General features: G+C 41.8%; 2 protein-coding genes across 23 annotated transcripts in view; one reads left to right on the top strand and one right to left on the bottom strand.

Moving 5' to 3' along the window:
- The window catches only part of Supt20h (SPT20 homolog, SAGA complex component), a 29,672-nt gene extending 25,598 nt beyond the window's left edge, over positions 1–4,074 (top strand). For 14 of the 22 annotated variants that reach the window (XM_021647814.2, XM_021647816.2, XM_021647818.2 and 11 more), the window contains 4 exons: positions 577–693; positions 1,277–1,382; positions 2,847–2,983; positions 3,629–4,074. In XM_021647814.2, coding sequence (XP_021503489.2) covers positions 577–693; positions 1,277–1,382; positions 2,847–2,983; positions 3,629–3,766 — 498 coding nt within the window. In that variant the 3' untranslated portion in view covers positions 3,767–4,074. The remainder of the gene's footprint in view (positions 1–576; positions 694–1,276; positions 1,383–2,846; positions 2,984–3,628) is intronic. The other 8 variants (XM_060378323.1, XM_060378317.1, XM_060378318.1 and 5 more) reach the window with 3 other exon arrangements.
- On the bottom strand, positions 3,982–10,791 carry Exosc8 (exosome component 8). The gene is made up of 11 exons (XM_021647826.2): positions 10,406–10,791; positions 9,780–9,816; positions 9,578–9,641; positions 9,159–9,232; positions 8,260–8,305; positions 7,467–7,572; positions 7,334–7,379; positions 6,439–6,535; positions 5,113–5,233; positions 4,493–4,599; positions 3,982–4,203 (listed from the first exon to the last, which is right to left on the bottom strand). Exons 1-11 carry the CDS (start codon positions 10,420–10,422, stop codon positions 4,088–4,090), a joined length of 831 nt encoding a protein of 276 aa, XP_021503501.1. The 5' UTR covers positions 10,423–10,791; the 3' UTR covers positions 3,982–4,087.
- Positions 10,792–10,817: the final 26 nt, after the last annotated feature.

Consider the following 10,817-nt stretch of genomic DNA (forward strand, 5'->3'; position numbering starts at 1 on the left):
TCCCATTGTATTAAAATGATAATTTTTAAGGCTGTTGGCAAGACTAGAACAAATTTGGGGGGTAGGTTGTCTTACATTTCTGAATCATAACTTTTTGATTTCTGAGACAGGGACAGCATGTAAAGCTCAGATTGGCTTTGAACTGCCAAGGGTTAGGAGGCACCACAGTATGTCACTGTGCCCAGCTAGTGTGTTTAGTTCATATGCATGCAGGGATCTTTTGTGCTGATCCATGAGGATCAGTAAATGTTCAATAAACAGTAGATTTGGATAGCTAGCTATTAACTTGAAGGTAGAAGATTTATATTTGAAAATACTAATATTTTAAGGGACCAAAATGCAGTAGGACTTAAAAGTAGTTTCTGGGTATTGCCTGATTAAGGGCAGGCAGCTTGTTTCATTTTGCTTGTGTGGTGTGTCAGGAGGGCCTAGAGCTGCAGCAGCTACTGAATTCCAGCCTCTGCCCAGCTCCTCTTGCTGTTTCCTTGGAGCCTAGAAGAGTATTTGTAAGGAAATTGACATATTTCACATGAAAACAATGGAAAGGTAGCTAATTCTTGTTTAAATTCTGAATAGCTTCCTGGTGGTTCACTCATTTTTAACACTCAGCAGCAACAGCAGCAGCTGCAGCTCTCTCACTTTGTACAACCTCAGCAGCCTACAGCTTCAAGTCCCCAACAGCCAGAGGAGCAGGTATGGGAGGTTTAGCCCTTGTGTTTGGGTGTGTGTGTGTTATTTTCAGGGTTTTATTTTGTTGGACGAAATAGTTCCTGTGCTGACTGTTTCTCTTTATCAGCAACACCAGTTATCCTAATCACAGCTGCTTTGAATAAATGCCAGTAAGTGTCACACGAACCATGTGTAGCACAGGTTAGTTTCATATTCCTGCATTAGCGGATTGCAGGGTGAGCCACAGGTCCAGTCATTTCTAGATTATTGAGTTCAGTAATTCTAATTCATTATTTTTTATTTTTTTATTTTTTATTTTTTGCATTTTGAGTTTGGCTTGTTTACGATAGCACTGTTCAGGAACTGATGTATGGTTTATTTTCAAGTTTTTTATTTGTTTATTGTTCATTCCAAGGACTGGATTCCAAATTCAATACTTTCTTAGTTTTTATTACTTCTATGTATGTTCATTTTATATGCATATGAACTGTTTATGAATACTGTCTATTCCTCCTCATACATGGAAAGAAAAGCTGTATTTTCACTGGCTCAGAAAAAGTTTCGCCCTTTTTGTACAAGTCACTTGCTATTTTCTTTTTCAACTCAGTGTTCTGAACAAGGTCTAACTGCTCAAGAACAGGCCTTAACTGCTCAGCAAGCTGCTGTTATTAACCTTGCCGGAGTAGGAGGCTTTACCCAGTCACAGGCAACTGGTAGGTAATCACTCTTCCTGTTAAGATCTCATTGTGTAAATTGTTTCTCTTTCCCTCCTTGCAAGCAGTAATCAAAAAACAAAAATCAAACAAACAAAAACAATAACAACAAAAAAACTGAAGTAATCTGAACTATCAGATTAACAAATAGCTGGCCAAGAATTTTTTCTTTAAAATAAAAAACAGTTGACAGTTGATTATGAAAGCTCTGATACATACACTGTTCTCTCTAACCATTGTAATGGTTAGCTGGCAAACATGTTTCTAAGTTTCTAGAAAGCTGTCAAAGCAGTTTTCAATGCTTGTACTGCAGGTAGTTAAGTCTGTTTTCTTAATTACTTGAGACCACATTTTCCTAGATTGTATAATTTTTCTTTTTGTAGTTGCATGACTTAAATCTTCATAATTAACAAAACTTCTGAGTTACTTGTTTGTGAAAGTGAAACGAAATTGAATACTCCTGCTTTCAGTAGGAAATAGTAAACCAAAAGTAATATTATTGAATTCTGACTTCATATTTGAAGAAGCCACATGATAGAATTTTATTAAGAAATTTTAACAAAGCTATAATGGATTTGGAGATTTAGTCAGTGAATTGTCCGTGTGTGCTGACTTTGCCTTTAGATTTGTTACTTCATTTCCAAGTTTAGATGTCCTTTAGTAAGAGTTCTCAACGTCTGTTTTGCAAATACTTTACATAGAGTTGTAGTTTAGAACTAGTGAACTTAGAAATGCAGATTTGTAAGTAATGTACCATTGCCACTCAAGTTATTTTACCAAAATAGCCATAGTATAATTTGTGAAAAGAACTGTAGATAGATCATGAGAATTTGGCTATAGACAAACTGGAGTCAGTTAGGTAGGACAGCATTTTCACCTACATCTGAGGATGTGGACTGACTGGGATGGCACCGTCCGCTACAAGTCCTAATTTACCTCTGCTGGCTCACTGGAAGTTGTATTTTAGAAGAACTACCACTTTTTGCCATGTAAAAGTAACTTCTGGACCAAGTCTAGTACCAAATTCCATTGGGTTGAAAGAAGAGGTCACGGAGGGAGACAGGGCATAGCTGAGGTGCTAGAGTGCTTCAGTGCTGGATGCAAGGAGAAAAAGAGACTCAGGACTTCATGGTTAACCTCTTCTATGTAGTGAATTTGAGGCTAGCCTAGGATGAGACTGTCAGCAACAACAAAAACTGAAGAGGGAATACGGTACCTTAGCCTGGGAAGTCCCTTCCCTCTGTATGGTTAGAACATTCTGGAATCAACAATACCTTTAATTAGCAGGAAACTAAATTTATTTTGAAACATTTATGATTTGATACTGAAGGTTAATTACACTGCTGTTTTTTGTGGGGCTTTTTGTTTTGTTTTTTTTTTTTTTCATTTTCTATGTTGTACTTTTCTAGCTCCAGTTGCCTTCAAACTTTTTGACTGGCCTGCTTTCCCCTTCTCCCTCTTTAGTGTTGTCTCAGCTTGGCTCTGCTGAGAACAGACCTGAGCAAAGTCTTCCTCCGCAGACACTCCAGCTCTCCTCTGCCTTTCAGCAGCAGCAGCAGCAGCAGCAGCAGCAGCAGCAGCAGCAGCAGCAGCAGCTACAAGTAATCCAGCAGCTTCACTCTGGTTAATTTACTGAGCTCAAAAAGTACTGTACACTGCCTTTCTGTAGGGCTGCTTTCCTGTCTGTTGAGGCTGAAGCAATTGGTCAGCAACTTAGCCAATTTTATTTAGAAGTCTGACATTTTAAATGCCAGTCAGCTTGGAGCACTGAGTGTATAATAATTCATACTTTGTGAGGTCTTGATGGCACATTCCATACATTCCTCTAATGTGCATTGTAGTTTGAAAGTTTTAAGTGTCAACTATTAACTTTATAACTCTGTAATGTGGAGGTATTCCAATTAGTAAATGTCATGTGTTTAGAAAAATGTTCCTATTGTTTTAGGAAAGGATATCAGCATACTGTGATCAACTCCTGACAGTTGCTTTATTTTGCTATGAATTATTGTACAACAAAATGGTAACTGAAATTGCTGTATTACTGCAATATGGACTGCCAGGGCTAAGTAGCAGATAACTGTTCAAGCCCTCAGCAGGCTCCTGCACTGTCCCGGTTTGGGGCAGTCGCCTTGTTACCGAATGCTTTCTCCTTCCCAGGCTTGTTTACATCACTCCTGGGGAAGGCACCTTGTCACACCTGTGTGTTTACCATATGTGATCTCTTTTTTTTTCCCTCCCTTTTGCAGCAGTTGCGATTCTTGCAGCATCAAATGGCTATGGCAGCAGCTGCTGCACAAACAGCCCAGCTACATCGTCACCGGCACGCAGGCGGCCAGTCAAAGAGTAAAATGAAGAGAGGCATGCCAACCACTCCAAAATTCTGAGTTACTTTTTTTCTTTTATACAAACACAAGACCACTGAATGAAAAGAATTCTATTTCTACTCATTTTCTCCCTAAGATGCCAGTATTTTCCATTGATAATGTGCACACTTTATACAGAAGCACACACTGTGATTCTTACGTGGAGAATGTTTTCTTACATGGTTAAATGTTTCCCTATACATACCAGCTACAGAAATAATGTTAAGTACGAGAAATATCTTTCAAAAGAATGTAATTTGGTATTTATTTAGTATAAAAAGCCTGTGCACAGTGTTAACAAATACAATTTTTACAGCTCTGTTTTGCAATTGTGGTGGCTGTTTATTTGTGTTTCATGCTCTGAATTACTTCATCCAGTAGCTTGTTTATTTCTTTGTGTCTCGTAACTGCTCGACTCATGCAGTCCTGAAGTTTAGCTCCAGTCAGTCCACTCCCACCTGAAAAATTATGCCAATATTCGTTGTTTCCATTAATTATATTGTAAAAATTAAAAAGCATGTCAAATGGTTGTTTTAAATGAAACATATCATATAAATCAAGTGTTGTGGTCTCAAGATCTGCAGATTAGTTTTAGGAAGACCTACAGAAGACAGGTATGCCCTAAGTTTAAGAATGACACACAACCCTGAAGTAGGCAAGAAGCCATAAACTTACATTAGCTAAACAATGCCCCACACTGCACTTCCTGCTCCCCAGTGTCTCAAAGCCTTGGTGGAGAGAACATACCTGGCTTGTGAAGACAACACAGCTTGCCTTCCTCATCTGTTACTACTGTTAAGGTTCCTGTTGACAGCTGTTCCTCCTCTCCAGTAGGGTCAACTATCAGCAAAGTGCTACATGAAAAAGAATGTGGGTTGGGGAGGGGCACATCAATGTCCATTCTAGGAATAGACCAATCTCATACAGTACAAGACATGCCTGCTTCAGCCTGGACGTGAGAGTGCTAATCTAGGGCTGGAGGAAGCCAGAGCAGCAGCACCCTGCAATCCAGTACTTATAAACACTTTGTACTTCAGCTTGGGGTCATCTTTGCAGATAGTCAGGCCTGGAGCACAGCTCAGCAATGGAGATCATGCCTAGTAGGAACAGGTGCCATGTATTTCCTGTCACCACTTAGGAAAAAGGCATTAACCTAGGGGCAAGCAAGGTGAGCAGAACTGGTCCTGTACATCAGGATACCTGAGCAAATGGAAGCTCTGACTAAAGGAACTGCATAGCAGGGCTCAAATGTCCACCGCAAATTAGGGTTTATGGCTACCTGGTGGACATTTCTTGTAAAGACAGCTAAATAACAAGCCATTATCTTAACTTGGGATCCACAGTGTTATTATACTTGGTCAACTTACTCATCAAACACAGCAAAGGAAGTTGCAACTGGCTTTGTTCTGACATTCAAATAACTTTTCTTCTTTAAATTAACTTCTGCTAAAGCGGTTTCTTCATTTATAGTAACTTCAGGCAACTGCACTAAAAGGCAAGTGTACATATAAAGTGAGTCTGGTACATAGCGTGGCTTCTATGCTTTAACTTTTCCCTCCACTTAGCGTATCCATAACAGTTATTGGTTGATTTGACAAGATCTCACCAAGTAGACCATCTGGCTTGGAACTTTCTCTGGGATAAGAGTTGTGTGTTGCTCACATGGTATCAATATAGTTTTAGTATCTCATAACAACTCAGATAAATATGGAAGAGGAAAACATCTTTTCAGAACATTTCTTGTTCTGGCCAAGATGATTTTTGTTATTCTGCTTTGTTTTCCCCGGACAAGAATTGTAGCCCAAGCTGTCCTGGAATTTGCCTTGTAGACCAAGCTGGCCTCAAACTCAAGATCTGCCTGCCTTTGCCTCCTTACTGCCAGAATTAAAGGTATATTCAACCAGCACAGGCTTAAAGTATCTCCTATTTTATAACACTTATTTGGTCATCCACTCTCCTATGGTAAGTGCTCCTCAGCACCACTTTACTACAGAGGAAGAAAGCAGGCTGGATTGCTATTTAATTAGGACTATATAATAGCACTATTAACTGCATCTTCCCTGCTGAAGTAGTTGGATATTTTATTGAGAGAGGACCCTGTTTTGTAGTCTTAACTGGCCTCAATCTGCCATCCTCACCCTTTGTGTCCTGATTACAGATATAAACAACCATCCTGTCTTAGTTTTATTATCAATTCAGCAATGTAGAATGACCCAGAATATGTACAAGTGAAATTAAAAGACAGAATCAAGCTACCTGGGCCCTTACTAGGAAGCATCGCTATCAGAGATGATATTTACAGTCTGTCTGCATGAGCCACCTGAATTACAAGTAAAAATCCTCTACCCAAGTCAGTGGATTCTGGGAATGACTGCTGCCCTACTACAGGTGGAAAGAATCCAAGCAATTTTAAAAGGCTATGAAACTAAATATAAAACTAGGAAGTACATTTTAGAAAACCCTGTAAAGTTGACTAACTCTAGAAGAACAACCTGGGCAAGGTAGTTCATACAATATTATCAGCATGTTGGAGGCTGAGGCAGAAGGATCAGGAATTCAAGGCCAGCCTGGGCTACGGGATACTCACAAAACAAAAATCCTGTGAATGGTCTCTCCAGAAAACTCTTTAAAAGGTTTTGACCAGCTAGACTCTGACCATATTAACAGGAAAATTATCTTTTAAGGTTGCTTACCATTCTTTAAAGCTGCTAACAAAGCAAACGTGCAGGCATCCAAAATGTTTCCATCGTAGTCTAGGCAAATAAGGTCACAGTACAGAACCCAAGCAAGCTACAATAGTTCACACAAAAGAAATTAGACCTAATAATAGCATATGGCTGTTTCCTTAGACCTAAGTATTATAGAACCATTGGTTATACAAAACAAGAGACTTCTTGAAAGCCGAAAATGTTTTTTTTTTACTTTTATAAAGTCAAAGTGGCCAGGTTAGGAAAGCTGGGTACTAGCAAACTGACAAGTAACAAACTTGTCTATTCTCCCAAATGGACCTATAGGTGCAAAGAGGAAGTTTTATTCTTGCCTTTAGATTATCAAATGAAAGGCTAAAACCTGTGCCTCATTATGTGCAATGAAGATTTTTATGGTGCTAGTTAGCACTATAAATCAGCAAGGGAAGCCACTTATACATACTATGTGGGTTCACTATAAACTTCACAAGCAAAACCGAGAAAAGCTTTTTTTTTTTTTTAAATCGGGTGTGTGTAACCTTAGCTTTAAAGTTAACTCCCCAGACAGGTAATATATATATATGTATATGTTAACCGGACATGATGGCACACACCTGTAATCCCAGCATTTGGGAGGCTGGGAAAGGAGGATAAGCAGGTAAAGACCAGCCTGGGTACACAGTGTGACCCCCATCTCATCAAAGTAAATAAAATCCAGTCAGACAGGAACAGGATTTATGAAGAATCATTTATTTAGACAAATATGGAATAAAACAAACTTAGAGAATTTCTTCTAAACTCTAGAATCTCAGGGTTCCAGGTTGTTGATGGGTTTAATCCCCACTATCATATCAGACCACACAGCCACTTCAGAGTTCATAAAAACACAGTTTGTTCTTACCTTGCCTGGAGAAATGCATAAGTCCTCTTTCTTAATTATCTGTGAGCTTGATTTAATGATAAAGAACACAATAAATATAAAGGCAAAACATCTGATAATGAACAGTGGTAAAACTTTATCATATTAGTCTTACTTTTCAATGACATCTGCAATGAACTGGCTGGTTACTTGAGCCTCTTCTCCAGGAGGTCCAGTCCGAAACCTCGATGAACACAGCGGTGGTAGATCCACATTAGGGACTGAAAGAAACACTGCAGCTATGAACTAAATTGCACCCCTGACAGTTGGGGTTACTGGTAAAGGGACTGCTTGCTGCACAGCACAGCTACCTGGCCATGGGTAGACTCTTCAGGTAGAAAGCATGGCAATATCAGAAGTACATTCTTCTCAGATTGCCATTCTCAGAGAAAAATTTACGCTTTTCTGATGTTTTTCCACAGTGCTTAAAAAGTTTATTATGCTTCAACCACAGTATTTTACAGTTTTTCTGGTTTCTTCCCCCAAATACCTCAGTCTGTAGGATGGTCCTCTGCTCACAAGCAACTATTAAAGTTTCAAATGTTGGTTCCTACCTTAAAGATAATCCAAAACCAAAAATATTGTCCAGTATTCTAAACAGAGTGCAGACAAGATTTCAATCTATAATGATGGCCTTTACCTACAAGGACCTCTTGGGTAAGGACAACAGAATATGTAAATAAATCTGCTCATATGGGGTTAGCAAATTTAAGTTCATGTGATGTACTAAGCCTCGCCTCTGCTAGTAAGTAGAAAGCTCTGCGTTTTGTTTAGTTTTTTGGGGGTTGAGGGGATCTATTTCTGAACATTGGGAATTGCTATCTACCTAAATTACCAGGCCTTCCCTACAAGAGTTAGCTTTAAACTTACTCAAGTATTTATTAAAATTATAAAACCATTTAACTCACCAACATATCCTCTATCGGGGGCATCTACTGTTGGTGCTGCAAATTCCTATAAAGGCAAATAAATGTATTCCAGTGAAAGAGGCCACTCAAAAACTATGAAGACATTCCAGCCATTTACTGAGGCTGTACCAAAGACCACGTCAGCCAATTATCCTCTCGGAGATTAAAGGGCTGTGTAGTCAGACTGCTGCTCATCAACGAGGATCAGTGGGAGTCTTGCCTGCCCTCTGTACACTTGTTCACTAACCAAGAATCTGTATTTATTCCCCAAGTGACACGGATGGACTTGGAAGCTAATAGTGGTCAAAAGTGTCTCCACTAGCAATAACTGGCCCTGCACAGCTGAAGACCCACACCTAACAGACTGAGAAACCCAGGGCAAGTTAACTGATCTTTCCTAATGAACAGTACCTGCCTACTCCCGGGGGCTATTCCCAAGGCTCAACTGAGACAGTGCCATTACGTTCACAGCATGAACCTGGCAAAGGAGATGTGTTCTGACAGTTATCACTGCAGCTAAACAAGGAAAACTGCTCAGTGTAACATCAGAAAGTACAAGTTTCATCATCAGACTCTGCCTGCCTTGTGTAAAGCACCTAAAAAAAGCAGCCCATCAGCAAACTATTCCTATGTGACTGACAAAAGCTGTCAATGGCTAAAAGGTATTCCAGTAACAATCTCAATTTCAAAAAACGATATTGCCAAAAATCTTAGAAGTATGATGAGCTGAGGAGACAAGGATTTGCCTTATAAAGCATTAATGATAGATGTTTAAAAACATAAAACAACAACAAAGTTGGGGAATTATAATTCTAAATACTGACTTCTGATTAATTACAACCTCATAAGCATGAAGTGAATTTGGAATCCAGCCATCAACAGACATCCAGTAAACTTACCGCTTTAACTCCACAAATGACTGTGGTGTTCCCCAGCTTCACAAGAGCAGAACCATCTGCCGTACTGATGGAACCTGGTAAGCACAGTATTCATAAAAAAACGTTTAAGAAAAAGGAAAATACCCACAACGTTTCCTACAAAGTAGTTTAAATGCTCTAGTTTGTATGGTTATCTTGCCAGACCTTTTCACTTGCCTCTGGAACTGATAGGTTCCAGTCAATGACTTGAAAAAGACTTAAAGTCTTTTTCTTCTGTCGCCCAATTTGAATTAAGTTAGATCAACATGGCTAGTATAATGATGAAAATCTCATAACATCACCAAATGCCTTAGAATAGTAGAGCTAGTGGAAAAACTACACTGCATCAAAGACTAAAGGGGAAGGGGGTCCCACCCAGCTGAAATGAAGTGTATCTTCACCTATGTTGACAGTTGTCGTTCTAAATTCACCGAGTTCTCTTCCATCAGGACGGCAGTTTTCTTTCTAAATGTTTATAAGGGAATAGATTATTTATGCAGCAGAAAACACATTACGCCTCATTAATATAAATAGACTGAAGCATATATATATATATATTTTACCAAAAGCTCTAACGTACAAAATCAAATCACCTTTACTCACCAGAAATCTCCTGTAATACTCGAGCGGCTCCACAGTTCTGAAACATGTTTGAAATATAAGTCAGTGCATATACTAGAGCTTGGTAAACCCAGAACTTAAGTGTGGTACTGAGGCACCAATCTCTACACGCTCAGGTTTCTGAAGCTGTTAACCATATTTACAAAACCTTACAGTAGCAACGGGCTTCCATCGGTGACCCTAACTGCGCCCTAGTCAAGAGAACTGGGTCACATCCCGCTGGCTCTGAGGCGGGGCGCTTAGCATCTTCACGCAGTAAGCCGCGCTGGCTGCACCTGCGACTTGAACGACCACGGAAGAGGGCATTTTTTACAGTTACGGCGGATACGTGGGGCCCCATCAACCGCACGCAGCCAGCACCAGTTTGCGGGTTACACGCGTGGACCGCCCCGAGGGTTTCAGGGTCCCTTCCGAAGGCGGCACTGCGTGGAGAGCGGCGCGGAGCTCGGCGAAGAGCTCGGAACCGACCCGGGGGCGCTGCCCCTCAGCGCCCGTGTGAACAGAGCGCCTGCGGCCCCACGACTACTCGGGGACCCCCGCCCCCGCCCCCCGCCGTCACCACGCGCCACACCCGCCCGCGGGCCCGCTTGGCGCGCGCCGCCACTCACTTGAACCCGGCCGCCATCTTCCCGCCCGCGCTGCGCCTGCGCGGCCCTCCGCGCTGCGCCTGCGCCCGCCCCCCGCCGGGCGGCCTCCTGCCCAGCCGCCTTTGAGGAATCCCGGGTCAGCGGCGCGCTTCCTCCCGCGGGAGGCTGCCGGGATCCCGGGTTCCGGGCATGAGCGCCGGCCCCGGCTAGCCCGAGCGTCCGCTTAGGACCAGGCCCCTGGAGGTTCAGCTCACAACCGCCTGCCGCGCCAGCCCCCGGGGTCCCGCGCCCCGGTCCGCACGGGCCTGCGCGCACGTGCACACACTCAGCACACACAGGCGAAATTAAAGGGGGTGACCCTAAAGCAGTCTACGGCGCCAGGCAGCCACAGACGGCGTGCGGGCGGGGCTGTTCGCAGACGAGCAGGGACCGG

This window comes from Meriones unguiculatus, chromosome 2, assembly GCF_030254825.1.
Source record: "Meriones unguiculatus strain TT.TT164.6M chromosome 2, Bangor_MerUng_6.1, whole genome shotgun sequence".
NCBI lineage: Eukaryota > Metazoa > Chordata > Mammalia > Rodentia > Muridae > Meriones > Meriones unguiculatus.

Bases quoted from the DNA above. Each gene is read 5' to 3' on its own strand.
- Exosc8 (XM_021647826.2), bottom strand. The intron at 9,642-9,779 runs GTGAGTAAAGGT...ATAAACATTTAG, and splicing joins AGTATTACAGGAGATTTCTG to AAAGAAAACTGCCGTCCTGA. The intron at 6,536-7,333 runs GTAAGAACAAAC...GAACTATTGTAG, and splicing joins TATGCATTTCTCCAGGCAAG to CTTGCTTGGGTTCTGTACTG.